Source organism: Malus domestica, chromosome 08 (assembly GCF_042453785.1).
Source record: "Malus domestica chromosome 08, GDT2T_hap1".
Classification (NCBI taxonomy): Eukaryota; Viridiplantae; Streptophyta; class Magnoliopsida; order Rosales; family Rosaceae; genus Malus; species Malus domestica.
The window spans coordinates 4,849,771-4,871,100 of record NC_091668.1 but is presented as its reverse complement, the minus strand read 5'-3'; the positions used below and the strand labels follow the sequence as shown (position 1 = coordinate 4,871,100).

At 39.2% G+C, this 21,330-nt stretch overlaps 3 protein-coding genes and 1 long non-coding RNA gene across 7 annotated transcripts; 1 reads left to right on the top strand and 3 right to left on the bottom strand.

Annotated features, from left to right (window-relative positions):
* Window positions 1–845: 845 nt before the first annotated feature.
* Window positions 846–3,259, bottom strand: LOC139198233 (uncharacterized). 2 transcript variants are annotated; one of them, XR_011583545.1, is made up of 5 exons: window positions 2,397–3,259; window positions 2,191–2,306; window positions 2,060–2,094; window positions 1,678–1,740; window positions 846–1,530 (listed from the first exon to the last, which is right to left on the bottom strand). It is a non-coding gene; the product is annotated as an uncharacterized lncRNA (long non-coding RNA). The 2 variants fall into 2 exon arrangements; XR_011583544.1 differs by having other exon boundaries at window positions 1,678–2,094.
* Window positions 3,260–6,292: 3,033 nt separating this feature from the next.
* On the top strand, window positions 6,293–8,870 carry LOC103421023 (protein IQ-DOMAIN 6-like). The gene is made up of 5 exons (XM_008359060.4): window positions 6,293–6,705; window positions 6,809–7,054; window positions 7,362–7,589; window positions 7,726–7,839; window positions 7,961–8,870. Exons 1-5 carry the CDS (start codon window positions 6,640–6,642, stop codon window positions 8,654–8,656), a joined length of 1,350 nt encoding a protein of 449 aa, XP_008357282.3. The 5' UTR covers window positions 6,293–6,639; the 3' UTR covers window positions 8,657–8,870.
* A 28-nt stretch (window positions 8,871–8,898) lies between these two features.
* LOC103421043 (cytochrome P450 711A1-like) lies at window positions 8,899–11,565 on the bottom strand. The gene is made up of 5 exons (XM_008359078.4): window positions 11,357–11,565; window positions 10,672–10,824; window positions 9,675–10,467; window positions 9,499–9,594; window positions 8,899–9,388 (listed from the first exon to the last, which is right to left on the bottom strand). Exons 1-5 carry the CDS (start codon window positions 11,563–11,565, stop codon window positions 9,059–9,061), a joined length of 1,581 nt encoding a protein of 526 aa, XP_008357300.3. The 3' UTR covers window positions 8,899–9,058.
* A 6,667-nt stretch (window positions 11,566–18,232) lies between these two features.
* LOC103440772 (heat shock factor protein HSF30-like) lies at window positions 18,233–20,458 on the bottom strand. Of its 3 annotated transcripts, none has more exons than XR_530148.4 (3): window positions 19,967–20,458; window positions 18,771–19,684; window positions 18,233–18,670 (listed from the first exon to the last, which is right to left on the bottom strand). XR_530148.4 is itself a non-coding variant. In XM_029106764.2 (3 exons), exons 1-3 carry the CDS (start codon window positions 20,240–20,242, stop codon window positions 18,438–18,440), a joined length of 1,119 nt encoding a protein of 372 aa, XP_028962597.2. In that variant the 5' UTR covers window positions 20,243–20,449; the 3' UTR covers window positions 18,233–18,437. The 3 variants fall into 3 exon arrangements, 2 of the variants coding, with proteins under 2 accessions (XP_028962597.2, XP_017189116.3); XM_029106764.2 differs by having other exon boundaries at window positions 18,233–18,499; window positions 18,904–19,684; window positions 19,967–20,449; XM_017333627.3 differs by having other exon boundaries at window positions 18,233–19,684; window positions 19,967–20,455.
* Between the last annotated feature and the right edge of the window lie 872 nt (window positions 20,459–21,330).

The window sequence follows — 21,330 nt, the reverse complement described above, 5'->3', positions numbered from 1 at the left end:
ATGAAGCCAAAATTTACAACATAAAATTGCTTTAGGAAACTGTTTGAACCCAATTTTGCACCTTCAGCTTATTTAATTGAGGCAGTTCAATTTAATATTTTTTTTTCTAAAATATTATGAGAACTGTTATTGTCACTTCAAAAATTTTATTTTACAATCTTTATAAGTGTATTTTCTTTTCAAATATAGAAAGTTGGGAGTACAAAATGATTATTTTGGAGTGCAAATAACAATACAGTATTATTATTGAATTATTGTAGTAATTATCTTGTGAAAACATTTTGATGAACTTGAAGATTCCAGATTGAATCAAGGATTCACGGATCTGTGAGGGATTTTCCCTGTGGTTGAAGATTACTCCCCATGCAATTCATGCACGTGGGGATCTAGAGTCCAACTTGTGAAAGACAACGTGATTTATGGATAATTGGCAAGGAGATAGGCATGCACGTGAATATGGCTGATCAAATCAAAATGGAGATAAAGCTGAGATGATCATCAATTGAATTTGAATTTGATAAAAGTTGGATCAATTGGAACCTTATTGCCCGTGGTATTGGTTGCATGAAATCCACCTGGGCTTATTCTCAGCCAAGTATTTCAAATTGGATGCTAAATGCATGAGCACATAGTGTTTAAATACAAGTATCGGTAGAAATATCGATATGCAAATTTGTAAAACTATTTACAGATATATCAAAATATCGATATTGATATGTATTGCTTTCGATAGAAATGATAAAAATTTAAAATGAAACTTTGGAGATTGTCAAACATTGGACTGTGAGGTGAAGTCTCTCTCCCCCCCCCCCCACACCCAAAATTCCATTTCTTTCTCTAAATTTTTAGATATTTCCATGATAATATCAACCGTATCAAAGAAATTTTAAATATGTACAAGTGAATAATTGTGTGGCCAAGGATGGTGAATACTTATCGTGCAGAGTTTGTGATAACTATTACAATTACTCATGTGCAACATGATTTCGGCTAAGGATGGTGATGATGAATATGATCATGTTTAGTCGTGGCCCCTTCAGAAACAAAGCTTGAGTGCTGAAAAGTTCCTTCTTTTTCTGCCCTACATATAAAGATCTTGATGCGCTGAGCACAAAAATCTACTTAGACTCTTCAACTGTGTCGACAAGCATTCCACTCTGCCTGTGGACAAGCTTCCTATTCTCCATAATCACTTCATATGCCTCCCTCTCTTGCAATACAAAATCAAAAAAAAAAAAATTTATTAGCAACGGATTTTGTAACGGTAATGTCTATGTTTCTATGAATAATATCAGTACATTTTCTATTGGCATGCTATATGTCAATGTTATCGACAATCTGTCCTTTAGTAAAGAACGAACGTCCTGTTCAGAGAAGAATTGTTGCTTTAAGTATAATTAAGTAATGAAGTATATGAGTACACAGTTGTAAGTCCTTGCTGGTCCAAGATATTGAATGTACTGACGTTGTAAACCAGGACTTCTTGGGCACTTGTTAAGGTTTGTGCATTTGCCATCGCCAACATCCAGCCTTCACGTTGCAGGGGAGATAAAAAGAAAAGATTAATATAATATATAGTGTTTGGTGGTAAATGGTGGTAAATGGTGGTAAATAGTAAAAAGATTATATTATAAAACTGTATCATAGGAAAAGTTTTTCCTCATGAGGCAAACTTACCAATTAGACCACACATCGTGGTAGAAAATGCAAATTGTGTCCGTGCCGATGGCGAGGATCAATCTGAGAAAATAATGAAGCAAATCCTTCACGGTTAGCTTGAGTGTTATCGTATAAATGAGTTAGGATTAGATTAGGTCAAATGTTCGATTCTCTTTCAAATGTAACAATTATTAGGATTGAAGTGTGATACCCACCTGCTTGTGCATGAACTGCATGAACAACCGGTTGATTTAAATCGTAGTGGGTGGTTTGGTTCGGTTTTGATAGTAAAAGATTTCATACAGTCTGACTAATGACTATAATAAATTTGGATTCTTAGAACAGTGCTGATGAACAAAATTAAATTTGGATTTCAAGCCAGTGCTGCAGAGCTACTTACTGAGCCTTCTCATCCTTGCGCAAACCCTTCCCTACCTACAAACACAAATCAAACATTTTCTGTTAACTTTTATTTCTCCATAAAAACACATTTCATCAGATGTCTGATTCATACATCACCAAAATGTGTACCTATTGGCAGCCCTTGTCCTAGCCCGTGACCACTGCGATCGGCACTGTCATGTTTCTCAATGTTGTAGAAGGACACCGAGCTTCGTTTCAGAGCTGCAAAATCCAAAGTCTGCCACCTTCAAAGGTTAAACAAAGGTTAAACAAACAAGAAGGAAAAAAACAGATTGATTGAGCACAAGCAACAAAGCGTACAACAACAACAAAACCTTTTTCCACTAAGTGTGGTTGGCTATATGAATCCTAGAATGTCATTGAGCTCGATTCTGTGTGACGTCTTCTGTTAGATCCAAGTACTCTTAAGTATTTTCTTAGAGTCTCTTCCAAAATCTTCCTAGGTCTTCCTCTACCAAGCAACAAAGTGTAACAAAAAAAAAATATACGACTTAGTATTTTAAGGTAGAGTTGCGAACCACAGTTCCTCAACCGAAGCAGCACAATCTGCAAGGTCTCTTCTAGTCCTGTAACTCTTGTACACTTTCTAAACCTTGGTTGCCGCAGCATCGAGCTCGTTCACCGGCCGCGGAGTAAACAACGTAGCCGATGCAAGAAGCAAAATAGTGGGTTTCTTTATCTGCAATGACACATGATTCTGCCCTTTGAATAATCAGATGCTTCAAGTTTTGGTTGTGTAAATTCCCAATAATTGAAGCTTATTGACCTTTCTAACCCTTTTCTCAAGTCTTCTAACTCCCCTTGTTTGGTGCCCATTGAACCGAAAAACTAGTGGTTAACTACTATCACAGTCCATGCTGATAAGAGTAGAGAAAGGGAGAGAACCATCAGTTTTAATTACTCAAAAATACAAAAAACCCAACTGGGAATTGGGAAAAGCACTTAAATTAAAAGCATGCATATCCAAAATTACACGCACAACCCCCACTCGACGGGAAGTAATTTTCGCACACGCTTTTCTTTCGCCGTTTCTTTTATGAATTGAACAAATGGAAGAAAATAAAGATATAGAAATAAGGGAAGGGATACAAAAGGAGAAATAAGGGAAACGTGAAAATGCAAAACAGGGAAGACGCTCAAGACGAGCCACAACTGCGGCCGGAAGATCAGTTGCTTAAGATGGGGTTTTTGAGGTAAATACATTTATGATCTTTTGATAACTATTTTGTTTATGAGTTTTTTTAACTAAAAATTTGTTTGGTTAATGTTTTCAACCAAAAACTGAAACCTCAAACTCAAAACGGAAAGTTACTTTTTGAGTTTTCAAATTTAAAAAAAAAAAAACTAAAGTGGTTATAAAACCATCCTCTGATTCTTTTAAAGTACAATTTTTTAGGCAGTGAGCTAAAATCTTCATGTCTTTTAACTTGTACAAGGTTGTTTGGCCATACAGTGGTCATTGTCTCCCAACTGTGAGGATAATTTCAAGGAATTCATTATCTTCCTGAAGGAGCACCAAGTAGACAACCAATGTCAAGATAAAATTACCGAACCAACATTCATTTTTTATTATAGAACAAACTAATGATATATATGATAAAATGTAAATGTCTTTGTCGTTAACAAAACATAACGACAATGTTACCTGTACATTCTAAAAAAATATTCATGAACCCAAAATAAACGTTATACGCAAAGAATTTCCTAAGAAAAATGGCTAATTAGTTCTGTCCTCGTTTTTTGGTGGTACTTTAAAGATGTGTGCAACAGATGATGACAAGGGATCATTCAAATTTCCTTATGAGGAATCCAGTCCAGAGATTAAAGCTGCCAATCCTGATGGGCCTAAAATCAACGGCTCCGATGGCTCCATTCCCACTGATCATCAAATGAGAGTATGGGTCCCAATACAGGCAATGCAGACGGACCAGTATTTGACCTGTCCAGGCGTCTGTCTTGCAAGTGCGCATGAGGGTTTGGGCCACGCATTGGGTGTGTGAGGGACTATCCAGTTAACCTACAACGCAAAACACTTGAACAAGTCAACCTATCACCAAAGATACAAGCTCTTCTCCAATCCCTTCCCCTAGACCAAACCCAAAGATCGGGGTCTCCCCTAGACTTGCCTACATGGAACTGCCTAGCACGACGGTATTGGTTTGCGCTAATTTGGGCATAGTTGTATACAATCAGCGATATATAAGTTTTATCGAGTTAGATAACTCGAAAGCGTATGCATTAATTTTGTGCGCAAGTTGAGTTTAGTCACATGACATTAAGTTTGACCTTAAACTCGTAACTATCAGCCTCGTCTACCAGTTGAATTTGGTCGAGCCTAAAAGGCTTTGACTAGGACTTAAGTAGAAAGTAGTTGATGAGCTGCTACTATGACATACTAGATCAATATTGCATTTTGAATCCCTATTCCAATTCTCCCATGAGCCTAAGTTTGTTATTCTTTGCCCTAAGGATGGGGTAGCCTACCCTCCTCCTAAACTTTTTATCAGCGGCTGAATTTGTCATTATTTTCTTTTCCACATTTTGAATCCCAATATCACTAGGATTTTCAATCTTTTTAGTGTTGTTTAACTAAGGTTTTCTACCTAAGAATCTATAAATATACTCACGTACCGACATTTGTTTTAGTATAATTGGAACACGAGTAGATACATCACGTATTATAATACAAGTGAAAAAACAGTAAAAAAAAATATATACCATAGCTCTACTATGTTATACGATACATAATGTACAAATTTATAATTTTAGTACCAATAATGTCATGTCGTTTCGATGTTCCCCCCTCACATTGTATTTATGAATGATGAGAAAACAGATTCTTTCTCTGAGTTTTATGTGGTAGATAGAGATGACTCACTTTCCCGCTTATTTATTTGGATAAGAAATACAGAAGACAAAGCATTAGGTAGATGACCATATTCATACTTTAACTCCACCTCCATGTATTTATTCCAAAGGCAGAAAAAGCAGATTTATTCGAGAAAGAAACAAGGAATTTTCTGAAAAAAATTAAACCGGAAAAGAAGGAATCCAATGTGGAATTTTCCATTTGAAGAACAAGAAAGGACAACCTTTTTTTTTTCTTCTGAAAGTTGATTAATTTATTCAGAAAATTAGGAAAAAAACTGGAAATTTGAAATCTTGGTGGGAAGAAGGAAGGAGAGACAAGAGTGTGGAATCTCGGTGTCAACGACTGACAAAAACATGAATGGTCCGGTTGGTATTTGTCTGGTTGGGAAACCTCCAGGTCGAAATCGGTTAGTAAAATGAACAACAAAGGAAAAGCACTTTTCTCCAAATAAATGCTTCTTTCTTTCCCAAAAGCACTTCACTGTACCTGCCCAGATTCAAACACAATTGATGTGATGACCTTAATGATAAAAGCGTTTTTCAACATTTAGAAACGTTGTTGATTATACGCAACACTGACGCTTATTTTTTAACTGAATTTCTTCTCACAATAAAGTAATACGTGACTCACCTTTTATATTAGTTCGAGTGGTGAAAAGAGTATGAGGTGATAAATTAAAATTAAGATAAATTCGTAATTCGATTTTCTATAATAGAATAAAAATACATGTGATATGTCGTTTCAAACTTTAAAGTAAGTCATTTCATATGATGTATCAAGCTTCCAATGCCTCTAAAACCTACATGTCACATGTTTATATTTCATAACATTTTAAAAACAGCGCATCAAACATAAGTCATCAAATCGAATTATTGTATATGACTATCTGTCACATTAAAATCAAAATTTTAAGCAACGGATGAATGTGACAACTCAAACATCATTTTCTGAAACCACCCCTAAAACTTCCAAACATTTCAAATGACTTCATCAGAGCTGGTCTCTATCTTTAGCAGTAAATCATCCAATCTTCACTTTGATCGTCCATTTTTGGTTCTTGGATTAGTAACTTTGTTGGTGAAAACCACAAAACCAAATATGATTCATCAAAACACGCGGTCACATTCCACGTGGCCAAATCCCATTAGCCACAGGTGGTCCCACAAACACAATCAACCATCTGACTGCGATAGAATGCTATCCAATCCAGGAGGATCTTTTGTCGGTTTCCTTTTCGTACTTTTCGTAACTTTTCGCAACTTTTAATGTACTGACAAAACGGGTCGTGCCGTCGTGGCCTCCGGTCGTTTTTCCCCAGAAAAAGCAGTGGCCCTAGTTGGGGGTGCAGTTTCGTAAATTTATCCCCCCACAGTGGCAAAAACTGCCCCTTCCCCAATAGAACCGAGCGCCATTTGCTTCCCAATTTGTCCCTTGTTGTTTTGAATTTCAAATATCGAACGGCTCTGTTTTTTGGGACCAAAAAAAAGCCCTACAAAACAAAGCAAATCACCCACGTCGCAGAAGCTTTGAGTTTCATAAATCCACCCGGAAGTTTAACTAATCCACCCGGTAGTTTCATTAATCCACTAGGAAGATTCATTAATCCACCTTGAAGTTTCATAAATCCGCGCTGCAAACCTCTGTTTTTGCTTGTTTTTCTGCTGAAGCAAATTTGTTTTGCTCAAATGGGTGCTTCTGGTAAATGGGTCAAGGCTCTGATCGGGATGAAAAAACCCGACAAGGACGACCCGGTAAAGCTTCGATCTTTACCATAATTTCCAGGTTATTTTTTAATTATTTGTTCCGGGTTTATGAATTTCTGAACTTTTATGTTTTTGGGTTTGATTTGTTTAGGAGAAGGTGAGCGGGAAGAGCAAGAAGTGGAAGCTGTGGAGGAGTTCTTCAGGCGATTTGGGGTCTACTTGGAAGGGTTTCAAAGGTAATTACTGGGCGGGATCGGAGGGGTCGGATTCTCCGAGAGGGGCGGATGTTTATAATGCAGCGGTGGCTGCGGTGGTTCGAGCTCCGCCGAAGGATTTCAGGGTTGTGAGGCAGGAATGGGCTGCTATCAGAATCCAAACTGCTTTCCGAGGCTTCTTGGTAAGAAAAAAAATCACTTTCTCAATATTTATTTCATTTGTTTTTTTTAAATCTGCACTCATAGGCCATAGATCTTAGTGTCTTAATTTGAACAACCTGCTTGTTGATGTAAGAAAGTGCTTTTCTGTTATAATTGTAGCTTTTGATTAGAAGAGCTTTTGAAATAAGCACATAGTTAGTGTTGAAGTTGCTCAATACATTCAGTCTGTTTGATAAAATGCCTAGCTGCCTATTGTGCTTAATTTTAAGGATTTGGCTGCTATTGATGAAAGTTTGAAGCTTTTTATATGGGGAAACTGATTTGCAGGCGAGAAGGGCTTTGAAGGCCTTGAGAGGAATAGTGAGGCTGCAAGCTCTGGTTCGGGGCCGGCAAGTGAGGAAGCAGGCTGCAGTGACACTGAGGTGCATGCAAGCTCTTGTTCGAGTTCAGGCTCGTGTGAGAGCTCGTCGCGTGCGAATGTCCATGGAGGGACAAGCTGTGCAGAACATGATCAATGAACGTCGCACGCAGGCCGATCTCTTAAAAGAAGCTGAGGTAACTTGAGCTTTAAAGTTCTTTGCTTTCATTTGAATATTGTCACAGAAGAAAATATTCTTGGTTTGAACTTTGAAGCGGCTCTTTCGAACTTGCGTTTTTGTAGTAAGTACTGAAAAAGGATAAATAATTGCAGGAAGGGTGGTGTGATAGCAAGGGAACAATAGATGATGTTAAAGCAAAGATTCAAATGAGGCAAGAAGGAGCATTCAAGAGGGAGAGAGCAATTGCTTATGCTCTTGCTCAGAAGGTAATAAAACACGGAAATTGGCTTCGTCGGGAACCTCCTTGTAGTTTGTCTGTTAAACTAAGTACCATTCTCTTCACATTACTGATATAAGCAAGATTGTGTTTCTATTTTGTCTTCTCAGCAATGGAAATCAACCCCAGATTCGAATTCGAATTCTCGTACCAGATCCTCAGTGTACTCTCTCAGTAAGAACAATGAATTTGACAAGAACAGTTGGGGATGGAGTTGGTTAGAGCGTTGGATGTCAGCGAAGCCGTGGGAGACTAGGCTGATGGAAGAGTCGCACAATGACTCTTCTGAGATCACACCGCCTCCAAAGAGCTGTGCAGACCCTTTCGCGGGCAAACAACATTCGAAATCTTCAGAACCATGCTCGGTTAAAGTCAGGAAGAACAACGTCACCACTAGGATTTCTGCAAAGCCTCCTCACATTGGGCAAGCTACTCGCTCATCTTCGAGCCCAAGTTCCGAATTCCGGTATGATGAGAGCTCTGCTTCATCTTCACTGTGCACATCCACGCCGCCAGTTTCTGGGAACACCGGTTTGGCATCAGATAGAACAGATGACGGCTGCAACTATAAGCCGAGTTACATGAACCTGACTGAGTCAACTAAGTTGAAGCAGAAACCACACAGTTATCTGTCTCAAAGAACTCAAAGGCAATCCATGGACGAGTTTCAATTCCTCAAGAGGTCTGGGGCATTCTCTAATGGGGATTCAAAAAGTAGTGCTGGTTCTGAGCCATTTTCAGCCAACTTCTCCAAGCCGCTTGGCATGCCAACGCGGTTGGATAAGAACTCTATGAAACTGAGGTGAAAGGGGCACCTCGATCAGACGATCAGCTGGATTAAGTTCATTTTGATTGAGAAGATCAACGGCTAGTTGTTCCCTGTTCCCTGTTATTTAGAATGTGTGATTTTAAGTGTGTGCTAGGAATAGAAGAGTTCAGTCTTCATTTGAACATAGTTAATTTATGAATATGTGGAATCGAATATTTACTTAATTCTAATGTGATGGATCATTGAACTCATCGCGGGCTTTCTTGCAATGCATTGGTCTCCAGCAAATTTAGCTTCAAATCAAATTGATGATTTATATCACATAATCTACATCGAAGATGGCTTATACATTTTGTATATCTAATCTTTCAGTTGCCTTCTAAAGTGAAGGATAAGTATCATGAGGTCTGATCGAGCGAGTGGAAGAATGATTCTTGCATCATGTCCGCTTTATGACTCGAAGCTTGACGCCATTCTTGAACTTGAGAACAATGCCATATTCAAGCTCCAGAGGTACCTCCATAAATGGAGAGTGCCGGAACACATACTTCCGGTATAAGTGAATCAGCGCAAGCTTTATTTCTTGCACAGCAAATTTCTGACCAATGCAGGTTCGAGGCCCGAGTCCAAACGGTATAAAGGCATATGGATGCCTTTGTTTCTCTTCTTTGCAACTTGGATCAAACCTCTCTGGCCTGAACTTTTCTGGCTCTGGGAAGTTCTTTTGATCTTTCGCTAAAACTCCGAGGGCCAACCAAACCCAAGTTCCCTGCTCCTCAAAAACAAGACGAATTAATCCAACATATACACAAACCACTTTCAAATCACAGACAAAAAGACATTTCTTCAAAGAGGTCCTTAGCAGAAGCAGAGCAATACCTTTGGTAGAAGATAACCGCCTATTTCGATTTCTTTAGATGTTTCTCTTGCAACTAATGGGGAAACCATGTAGAACCTCATTGCCTCTTTAACAACCTGCATTCGAAAAACCGACAGGTAAACCAACTAATGAGGAAGCTTCCTCAAATGCAACACTGAAATTCGAGAAGCCTTACCTGATCAAGATAAGGAAAGTTGTGTTGGAGATCAGTAGCAGTTGGCATCTGATCTGGCTGTCCAAATCCATCGATCTCTGCCAGCAACTTTTTTTCAACTTCGGGATGTCCAGCAACCAAGTAGACCACTGAAGACAATGTGAATGCTGTGGTGGCCGACCCGGCAAGGAGATGCTCATAAGAAAGTGCACTAATGTAATCCTGTGTGAAAACATTTTTCGAAACCCTCCCCGACTCCCTTGCATTCAGTATGAGTGACAAGAAGTCCCTTGAACCTTGTCCTCTGTCTTTCATTCTCTTTTCCACAACCGCATCAAGCCGGCTAACCAAATGCCAGTTACTACGTTCGATTTTTCTGTCCATAGTCCCAGGAATTCTCTTCAACATCTGCCAAAATGGCCACTGGAGTATGGGGACAAGTAGTCCTAGTATGATCGATAAGGAACCCGAAAAGTCCAGCTTAAGTTGTGCTGTGGAATACATGTGTTGGTTGATGAAGTCCGAGACTTGATCGTCATTGTTGTATTTTCCATCAATCTTTTCCACTGACTCGCCGAGGGATTGTGGTTTAGAAAGGCCAAAGTTGACACCAAATGCAGCTTGTCCTATTACATCCGTAGTCAATTGAAGGGAGATGTCGGAAAAGGTAATATCTTCTTCTTCTTCCGCTGTGGAGGCAAGTTTTTGAGTTGCACATTCAACAAATGACTGCATTGTAGGCACAAGATTGGCTAAGTGTGATGGTTGATACATTGACAATATAGTGTTTCGCATCGTCGCCCATCTTGCATCCCTGCAGGATGCTCAAATTCCATCAGATGTTCTTCAATCTTCATTATTACAATCAACAAGAAGAGAGATTCGAACTTAAACGTAAAAAAAGGGAACCCAATGTCCTGACTAATTGACTTAATACACGTCTACTATAACTTTAACCGTGGTCCGTGGGTAGATGTTCCATGTCATTTTATAACAATATAACATACAAAAAATATACCTGGTTAAAAAGAGACCCTTCTGATGGAGAGAGGAAGCTGCAAGGGGAGATGGAATGCTTCTGTTCTTCATGTCTTTGAATTTCTTTATTCCAACTTCCCTACAAAGCTCTGCATCTGCTACAATTACGAGTGGTTGTCTACCTATATGAAACCTGCCAGGATGTGTTACCAAAAACTTAAGAGATGAGTTACGCACATACATAAGCGGCTTACCTTAACATATTATAAATCAAAGTAACACATCATTGCGACGTCGGATTTATCACGAGATCTAATTTTTAACTAAGATCCTTCATTTCAACCATATTAAAAGGCACACAAAAAAGGAAGCAAAAACGTAACTTTTGCACAATCCACTGTCCACATGAAAAGATGTCAAACATAGTTGGTAAGCTTATAATTTAGAAAACAGTGGATCAAATGTAGCATGACCTACATGGCACTAATTTGAAGTCTCGTTTCTTTTTAACAAAACGATAGATATTACATTCTAAACTACTCTATTAATTTATGAATAGTGAGAATTTGAACTTGAGTACAAGAGATCTGATACACTATCCTGGACAATTGACCTAACCATGTATGCAGTCTCACACTTGTTGTCAAATTTCTTCGGAAAAAATTCGGGGGAAAAACAGACAAATTATGCATAATCAAACATATACACGCATAACAGCTACTAACCTGAAAATAGGGCCATACTCTTTGGCAAGAACTGAGAATACATCAGGACCATACTTTGCCAACAAGGGAATGTGTCCTACCAGAGGGATAGTTGGTGGGCCAGGTACCCTTCTCATTCCCCAGTAGGGCCAATACAAGTACCCCAAAACTCCTCCCAGTATTGCCAGCACCATGAAGATGGTAAACAACATTTCAATGCTGCCTATCATTCTCTCAGTCTCTTCAATCTAATTCTTCAAAGGAGCTGAGCTCAGGTTGGTTTAATATATAGACTGGTGATGGAATATTCGGGGGGGTCCCACTACTAACCGGAAGCAACAGCTACGCCGTCAATAGTTGATCCTTGTCGCAATCAAGATGATTGTTTTTCAGTCGTGCTTTAAAAATGATTACATTCCTGAAAACTGAGAACCAATAGTCGTGCTCTCATTGACCAACGATTACTAGCAAACGAGCGATTAGTTTACTAATATTTCTCTTTTCAATGTTGGACGAGATTCCGTATCTCTCTTCGCAATGCCAGGCGCGACGTTGAGAATCCACTCTGATTCGTTTTCACAGAACTAGCAATATTTGTATATTCTCTGCATACACATCGTTGCTGTCATGTCATCAAAACTTTCATGGTGGATGGTGATCTCAAAAGTTCCAAGTCCCCAGCTTCTAATAAGTTCGTACATTTGAATATCTTTCACCCAATCATCGTTAGAATACTTGAAGAAATCTATAAGTGCACCCATGACTTTCCAAAGATCCCCATACGCAAGGCAAGCGACAGCAGAAATTCATATGGTCACCTACAGGGCCACACGTACCCAACTAAGCCGAAAGCACTAGAGGCTTCTCCAATGACAGAAGCAGCCATCCTTCTATTGCCTGCCACCCAAAGTTTGAGGTTGAAGAATCGAAAAAGTCTGAAGCATCCCCACCCAGAATGACGCCGAGAATTGAAACATCGAAAGTCGTATAATTTTAGCAAGAAAATTTGGAAGGAAAGAAGACTGTTTGCGAGCTCTTCGGTCTTGTTGGCTGACTAACAAGTGGTACGTTCGTTAGTTTTCACTAAATCATTGCCCGCGGTGAGCTGCGGCACACAATTGTCAGAAATTTTTTTGGGTGAAAGCTGCTCTCCGATCTTAAGCCTGACACTTTATTCTGCATTAAGAGCAATGCCATGTATTTTTTATGTTTTTTTCTTGTATTATTAAGGGTTTTTTTTTTTTTTTTGTCAAACGGTAAATTTTGTTAAATTAGATGTTAAATTAGTCATCGACGAAATTCAAACCCATGATGTATTTTTTATCCTTTTTTCTTGTATTATTAAGGGTTAAATTTCTATCCCCTAATGACACGTCTCGATCCCGATGTCCGTGGAACATCGGAATGGTCACGTGCTGCCCGATACCCTAGGGTGACGAAAGTCATTTATTGAAAACATGAGAACTAAAATATGAATAAGAAATAATTTAAATATAATTAATATGCAAATGAGAAACGTGTTCAGAGCATACAACTAACTAGAACACTAAAAGAAATAATATAAAATTGAATGAATAAAAGAATGGGTCCTACACTGAGAGGACTCGAAGATTCTGATGCGGAAGTACACTAACCCCTAAAGTTTTATAGAAATTCAATAGTATAATATGTAATAGGTTTTCCGAAAACTTTAGCATGTCATAAAACCTTTCATAAAACATATTTCTTATATAGTGTGCTAACTAGTGGTATTATAATCTACCCAAAGGCCCCTATCACCCTACCCGAAGGCCCATATATAAATCTTCAATCGACCCGAAGGCCCCTACATCATCCGACCATAATATATAAATCTTCAATCGACCCGAAGGCCCCTACATCACCCTACCCTAAGGCCCATATATAAATCTTCAATCGACCCGAAGGCCCCTACAGTGACCACTAGATACGCACAAAATCATTGAATATACTATTTCCAAACATAAGTACATATATCTCAAAACCATCTTCACAGCATATAGTCATCCAACATATATACTATAAAGAAGTGTAAAGAAAACTTGTTCATAAATAGTATATAGTCATCCATCATATATACTATAAAGAACATAAGTTCGATAAAATATGGTATTCTAAAATATTCATACTATAGCATGATAATCCATAAGTGTAAATCCAAATTGCTTATAAAACATTTTCACAAAACGTAATCATTAAAATCAAGCTTTTTCATGACACGCCCCTACCCTGATCGTTTTAAGGAAAAAGAATGTCTAGGACCTACAGAGCTGGAGGGGCCCACTAATTTTCTGGTACTCCGCGACCGGAAATTCTAATTCCTCTGATTCTGATTCCGCTGTCTATTCTGTCTCTAAGGCTGGATCCAAGTCTGAGGTTGATCCTGTATCTCCCTATCTCACTTAGACTGTTCTATACTCAAACTTATCTCGATTACATCCTCATAAGTTATGGGTTTCTGAGCAGCTACCAATGTATGGTATTCCTGATTCAGTGCAATTATCGCTTGATCCATCTATGTCTGCGGATTATCATAAGTCTCATCATGATGTCTAGCCAAGCGCCTGAAAGTACTGTCAAATTCTGTGATGCTGAGGTCACCCTGTCAGAACTCTAAGTACTCTTGCCTCTTCCTCAGTCTGTAGTTGGGGCTTAGAAAATAAGCAATAAAACGTTTCCTGAAGGCAGCCCAAGTCATCCAAGAACCAGGTGGACGAGATTCCTTCGTTGATTTCCACCAACTCCTAGCATCACCTTGATTAAAAAAACCTGCAGTGTTTGCCCACTCATTTAGAGGACACTTCATAGCCTCTAAAGTATCCTCCATTTTCTCTAACTATTGCTCAGCCTCCTCACCATTCCCCATAGATTTCAATTCAGTAACTCCATAACTTCTAGCAATTTCTAGATACGTTCGATTCGGTCTATGACCCGGAAGAGCATTCATTAAAGCATTAGTAAACTGCTGGATTCCCCTCATTATAGAAGTACGAGGTCGTCGAGGCACATTCCCACCAGGATTAGTCATGATTCTGACAAAGACAACAAGATTTAGAAATGCTGAAATTTACCAAATTGGTGGAAAGAAACCCTAACCATGCTTTGATATCAATCTGACACGCCCCGACCTTGATATTCCTCGAATACCAGGATAGACACGTGCTGGCCGACACCCGAGGATGACGAAAGCCATTAATTGATTACAAAAGTAATGATTAGGAGAAAATATTCATGAATAAACATTAGAATTTAAGAGTAATAAGCAAAGTTCAAGGAAGTGTCTAGAGTGCATAGAACACAATCTAATTCAAGATTTACAAGAAGGAAAGATCATTACAAGATATCACACAAGTGGGTGATATATTGCTACTAGTAGGGGAATGCCTCGTACGTCGTGTTGTAGTCTTCGTTTCTAAGACCTGAATAGGGGCGCAAAACAAAGGTGAGTGGACCGAGTTCATATATACAATAATAATAAAACAGTTCTCAAAGTACTAACCACCACAGTTTATATATAATGAAAACTACTAGCATAATAAGTGATGGATTTAATCAAAATCCTAGCATGCCAACAATATCTCAAAAGTCATATCGCGGAACAACATCACGAAAATCAAAATAGTAAACGTATCATCGATCATCTCGTAAGCGCGGTGTGCTGCTAGAAAGATCACTGAATAAATATAACTCTCGGCCCAGTACATGCTTTGTGGTCTCTGAGCCCGTAGCCAGAGATTACCAACTCCTTGCCCAATGCCTGCTCCGTGTCCCTCAACCCGTAGCTAGGGATTATTTCTTCCAGCCTAAATGCCAACACCTGATCCTCACCCTAGGCAGCATAGTGTCCTCTAGGCACACACAAATAGTTACGCCTCTCGTAAATAACCACTTCATAGTATAAAGTCATCCATTGTCTATACTATAAAGAGAAGTTTCTAAAACATGTTCTAGTATCCTATCGTCATCCATCATATAGTCTACCAGTTCATGATTTTTATAGAAAATTACGATATATTAAAATATAGCTCAATATAGGCTAACAATTAATTCCTCACCAAAAACACGAGACGAAAATTAATAAATTCAGTAAACAGCTTAACATAAATCTAATCATAAATTCGTAGGCATGCTAATCATTTATGCAATTAAATTATAAAATCATGAAATTTTAGAAGGGGTCCAGTGGTCCACTCACAAATATGCCTTAGCAGAAGAGTTGCGAGGATAAGGATTAAGAATTTCCTCACTAGCAACTTCACCTAGGCACAAAATGTAATAAATAAATAAAAGGATTTTCTAAAAGATTTGGGTTTGAACCAAGTAAATTAAGTGATTTGGGTTGAATGGGTTAGGGTTGAATGGGTTTTTGGGGTTAAAAAGGGTTTTAGGGTGAAAAAATGGTGGTTTGGGCTTAAGCCCAAACACACACACACACCACAAGCACACACATGCACGGCATGCATATATACACACGCGCACGCACACACACACACACACTAATTAAACACACACACACACACACACACACACACACACTAATTAAACACACACACACGAGCTGCACACACAACGCTTACGAGACGATCTTTGATACGTTTACTGTTTTGATTTCCGCGATGTTGTTCCACGATATGACTTTTGAGATATTTTGGGCATGCTAGGATTTTGATTAAATCCATCACTTATTATGCTAGTAGTTTTCATTATATATAAACTGTGGGGGTTAGTACTTTGATAATTGTTTTATTATTATTGTATATATGAACTTGGTCCACTCACCTTTGTTTTGCGCCCCCATTCAAGTCTTAGAAACGAGGACTACGACACGACGTACGAGGCATTCCCCTACAAGTAGCAATATATCACCCACTTGTGTGATATCTTGTAATGATCTTTCCTTCTTGTAAATCTTGAATTAGATTGTGTTCTATGCACTCTAGACACTTCCTTGAACTTTGTTTATTACTCTTAAATTCTAATGTTTATTCATGAATATTTTCTCCTAATCATTACTCTTGTAATCAATTAATGGTTTTCGTCACCCTCAGGTGTCGGCCAGCACGTGTCTATCCTGATATTCGAGGAATTTCAGGGTCGGGGCGTGTCATTTCATGTATGCATTTCTACTATTAAGACATGCATTTCAGAAGGGGTCCACTCACAGATACTTCGTCGTCAAATAGTCATGCAACTAGCGAAGATGAAATCGCCACAACAAATGCCCTAAGCACATAAAGGGTCCAATTAATAAAACTCTACTCGAACAATTGAATTTGAGAAAACGAACATAAAAAACGGATTCAGGACGTTGAAATTAGCTTAGGAGGGGTCCCGACCAAAAATTTGAAAAAGTCAACAAAAATCAATGTTGACCGTTGATCGGTCAAAGTCAAAGTCAACGATTAGCTTTGACCAGGTCAAACCGGGTCAGTCAAACCAGTCCGAGTCAAATTGGGCTGGGTCAAAGGGTCCGGTCAACTGGGTTGGGGGTTCTGGGCTTGGTTTCTTAGGCCTGGGCTTAGCCACTAGGTTAGGTTCTAAGGTCCAAGGGTTTTGGGCTAAAGGGGAAACGAGCTGGATGCCAAGGCCCGAAAGCCTAAGCCTACACAGCTTTAAGGCCTGAGTCCGAAAGGGGATTAGGGTTTCCAATTGGGCTGGGCATTGAAGCTTGGCCCGATTGTTTTTTGGGTTAATAAAATTAAACTAAAGGATTTAGGTTAGGCTTTAGGGGTAACGGGCATAAGGCCCAAGTTCCACTTAGGCCCAAGGCTGGTTCTTTGGGTTTGGGTTTAGTTTTCCCAAAAGTGTTTTGGGCTCGGACGCAACGGCCCGAAGGCCCAACTTGCACAGCCTCAAAGGTATGGGTTGGTTTTCTCACCGGGGAAGGAGACCGGAGCCTTTCGTGCTCCGGTCAACGTCAAAATGCCATCTTAGCCTACGATCTAGGTGCGGAAACGAAGGTAAAGACAAGAGGAAAAGGTTGCTACTTGCGATGAGCCATGAAACAGCCGGAGGTAGCCGGACCTGAGCTCGCACACCCATGGTTCACCGAACCTGAGTTAGGTGTCCTCTGGGTGCCCCAGAGCTTCACGGAGGGGAATGAGGAAGAGAGAGAGAGAGTACCTAGTGGTAGTGGTGGTGATGCGCCATCGTCAGGGTACAAGGATTTAGATGGGTGTGTCGATCGAGAAAAAGAGTGAGAGGGAGAGTTTCAAGAGAGTGAGAGTTGAAAGCTAAGACAATGAAAGATCTGAGGGAGCTTTGAGGGAAGCAGAGAGAGAGAGAGGTAGAGAGAGTTTGTGGGCTGCCACATGGCAGCGTGAGGGAGAAAGAAAATCTAGATGGAGGGTTCGGATTAGATTAGGATAGGGGACCAAATTGCAAGATTCTATATACTTTTAGACAAAAATTAAAATTACATAATAATTTTGGGGAGAGGTTTTACACCTAATTAGGTGTACATAATAATTGAATGGGCTTTGCATAATAATTTTGGGGATGGGTTTTACACCTAATTTTGGGGAGGGGTTTTACATAATAATTGCATGGGTTTATATCTAAATAACTTTTTTTTTGTAATATCAATAAAATTCCTTCAGTACCGTCGAAGTTTTCTAAAAAAATAAAATAAAAAAAACAACAAAGAAACGGAGATTTCTCCATATTAATTAGTGAGTTTTATTTTGTTCAAAATCAGTTAGAGTTTTTCTCCTTGTGAGGAATATTATTTCTACCAATGCATCCGAAAGGCCCCATGTCCAAACAGTATAAACGTACAAGGATGTCGATGTGTGGAAATGAAACTTGAGGTTCCATCCTAAGGCAACACATGAACCAATAGAATTACGTGAAACGTGTATGATTTTATACATAAGGTAATCAGTGAAAACACAGTTCATCATAATTTCATAAATACTAGTTCATATAGAAAAACAAAGCATTACATTAACTAAACAACAAAATTAAAAGGAAACAAATTAACGCTAATCATCCATCAACAAAATTAAGTTGAATACTGCTAACTGATTCATCTTACTTAACTGCTAACTGCTATCTACACAGGCTACATCGATCTAAAGCTACATCAAATTAAAGCATAAGCTTCAAGGATCGAAACCCTTCTCCGGTCTCCGATGGCTCCTCCGCCTGCAATGCAGGAAAGAAGAAACAGAAAATCAAGACCATTGGATACAAAGAAACACACATTCAAATAGTACAAGCAGGAAGCAGCAATCACTAAAATTAAGCACAATCATCAAAGGATACAAAGAAACAGCAGCATTCGTGTTGGGCCCTTTGCAACATTCACCAGCCCTTCTGCACGTCACAGATCGTTGCATTATTTATCGCTTACAGCAAATCAACAAACATACATACCAATTAGTTAATGAAAAGCCAAGTTCTTGAATCAATATACCAATATATAGATATAGGAATGAAGTTGTAGGGGACCAACTAGCACACGTTGCACTTTAAATTTTGTTATCGTCGTCACAGCTTGGGTTGGGTCTGATAACCCATTTGATCAAGAAGGTCTTGCAAGTCCTTACCCCAATCAGCCGGCTCTGCAACCAAATCATCCACCTCAACTTCGATTTCTGATTCGTCGCCCACCACGACAACTTCCTCCTCCGGGTTGCCACCAATGAGGTCATCACTCCACAGCTCCTCCCATATAGTCTCACTAACAGAATCCAAGTGGCCTCCAGTAGTACTTGTGGGTACTAAACTCGGATTAGGGTCCTTGATACCACTGCTCAATTTGTTGTCCAATGCAGCAGTTGAGAGAAAGTTCTCAATATCTGGCTCCATATTTGCCAACTCTCCCAGATCCTGGTTCGCTGAGTAGTCTTCGACGTCGATTATAGGCGCTTCTTGCAGATTCTCAAGACCGGGACTAGCAGCCAGTCTGCGTTTTCGACCAATTTCAATACCGTGCAACTTTCTGTTCTTAGCATTCTTCTCAACAAGGTGCTGGAGAAAAGATGGACTATTGAGTGCTTTGGCAAGGAATGTGGTCATCTGCTGCTGTTTTTTCTCCGTGGCCAGCAACCGGCCCTTCATTGCCATGACTTGCTCCCTTGAATTATGTTGCTGCTGCCTCAACTTCACAATCTCCGTCATCAAAACGTTTCGGTCTCTTTTCAGTCTTTCAAGCTCGGTTTCTACTCCGCACTGCCCCAATTCAACACAAGCTCCTCCTCCACCTTCTTGTTGCATACTCTGTGAGACATGTCTCCTCCTCTTGATGGTCTTCAGCAAATGCCTCTGCCCTCCTAGAAACCCTTCGTTGGCGAATTCCCATCGGTCCGAATCAACCTTTCTGAAACCCTGCATGCATTCAGTTGATGAGCAAGCCTTGATATTTCCCGGATAAGGATGTAAAGTAATCCAACAAAGGGACAATTCGAGTAATTCTTACACTAAACCAAAAAAATGTTTAGAAAATTAGCAGGCAGATAATTTTTTTAGAAAATATGAGATGGAATTTGAACTAATTACCAATCATGCAGAGAACACTCATGAGAATCCACAGGCAAGTTGAACAAGTAATTGAATATGAAGAACCTATGAAGAACAATGCAAGAAAAATCATGTTTTTAAAGTACTTACGTAAGTATTGAGCTGACGAATGAAGCTGGAGAAGTTACTGTGCTTGAAGTAGCGAGTAAGGAGAGTGGTGGAGAACTTCTGAGAGTCCCACACAACGAAGCTGTTGCGAGCTCTGGTCCAGGAAACAATGGCGTCCGTGGAAGGATCCTCCACCATTTCAAACGTCTTAGTGAGAAACGGCGGCGGACCCACCTCGTGCAGCCCCTCTACTGGCCGCGGCGATGAGCCGACGGTGCATGTCACAATCTCCTCCTCTTTCACCACCACTCCATCCATGGTTCACGGTTCCCACAAATTATTAGTAACCTCAGTACCAAAAGACGGGATTTTTACTTCTGGAAGAGGATTTTGAGAATTGGGTTTCGGATTTGATGCGATTTCTGGAATTTGAGTTGCTGAATTCGAGCTCTGCAGTGAAATTTGAGAGCTTTCTGGGGGAAATGGATTCTCTCCTAATCCCAAAGATATTTTGGAGTGTACTTTCTTTGTGATGTGGAGGAGAGAGAACGTGTTATATTTAAGGCCGTGGAGAGGAACTTTCTAGAGAGAACTGGTACTTGCTGTCTCGTTTCTCAAGTTTGTAAGAAGGTTCTTCTTCCACTTGTCAATATTATATTGCATTTAGCCTTAAATTATCACATAAATATGATAATTCATTCTTTTATTATTCGTATGGAAAGTGTTATAATTTCATTCTACACTCCTTACAAGTGTATTTTTCTTTTTGAATATAGAAAGTTAGACGTGTAGAATAAGAATTTTGAAGTGTTAATAACAATTCTCATTCATATTAGTAGTTATTATCTTGTCCGCTTTATAAACTTTATTGGAGTTGGAGGTAATCAGCAATTCTTGTGGTTTGAAGACCCCCCCCTCTCTGACTTTATTAGGGATGTTTTATTTGATGAAAAATTGTAGGTTGGATTGGTTTTGTATTGTCATGTGAGGATAGTTTTATTGTCGTGCGGAACGCTATTTTCACTTAGACCGGGTTAAAAACCTTGACAAGATTTTATCAAAGCCCAAAAAACATAATATCCTTAGTATTTACGTGATCTCCGCTTTGCAATAAATATCGTACTTTTTACCTCAAAAAAATAAGGTGATCCAGCAAAGGAATTCTTAGTGGAAGATTATTTTATTAAGATCTAGAAAGATGCAAAGACTTTATTAACTAATTTCACGCGGGGACTTCCCATTTCACGTAAGAAGCAAAAATTAATTATTTTATAAGGGCAGTTTAAGATATTTTAAAACTTAACTATTTTAAACTTTCCTCATTGGGGATAAGAATATGAAGTTTAAGATTTTTACTTGTGTCTGAAATGTTTTTCTGTTCAATCTATAACTTAATCAAGTAGTCA

Excerpts from the sequence above, each read along its gene's own strand:
- LOC103421023 (XM_008359060.4), top strand. The coding sequence starts at position 6,640 with ATGGGTGCTTCTGGTAAATGGGTCAAGGCTCTGATCGGGATGAAAAAA. Across the intron at positions 6,706-6,808 it reads AACCCGACAAGGACGACCCG|GAGAAGGTGAGCGGGAAGAG; the intron begins GTAAAGCTTCGA and ends TGATTTGTTTAG. Across the intron at positions 7,055-7,361 it reads CTGCTTTCCGAGGCTTCTTG|GCGAGAAGGGCTTTGAAGGC; the intron begins GTAAGAAAAAAA and ends ACTGATTTGCAG.
- LOC103421043 (XM_008359078.4), bottom strand. The coding sequence starts at position 11,565 with ATGATAGGCAGCATTGAAATGTTGTTTACCATCTTCATGGTGCTGGCA. Across the intron at positions 10,825-11,356 it reads GAGTATGGCCCTATTTTCAG|GTTTCATATAGGTAGACAAC; the intron begins GTTAGTAGCTGT and ends ACATCCTGGCAG. Across the intron at positions 10,468-10,671 it reads AAGGGTCTCTTTTTAACCAG|GGATGCAAGATGGGCGACGA; the intron begins GTATATTTTTTG and ends AGCATCCTGCAG.
- LOC103440772 (XM_029106764.2), bottom strand. The coding sequence starts at position 20,242 with ATGGATGGAGTGGTGGTGAAAGAGGAGGAGATTGTGACATGCACCGTC. Across the intron at positions 19,685-19,966 it reads TTCGTCAGCTCAATACTTAC|GGTTTCAGAAAGGTTGATTC; the intron begins GTAAGTACTTTA and ends GAATGCATGCAG. Across the intron at positions 18,500-18,903 it reads TGCAGAGCCGGCTGATTGGG|GCGGAGGAGCCATCGGAGAC; the intron begins GTAAGGACTTGC and ends CCTGCATTGCAG.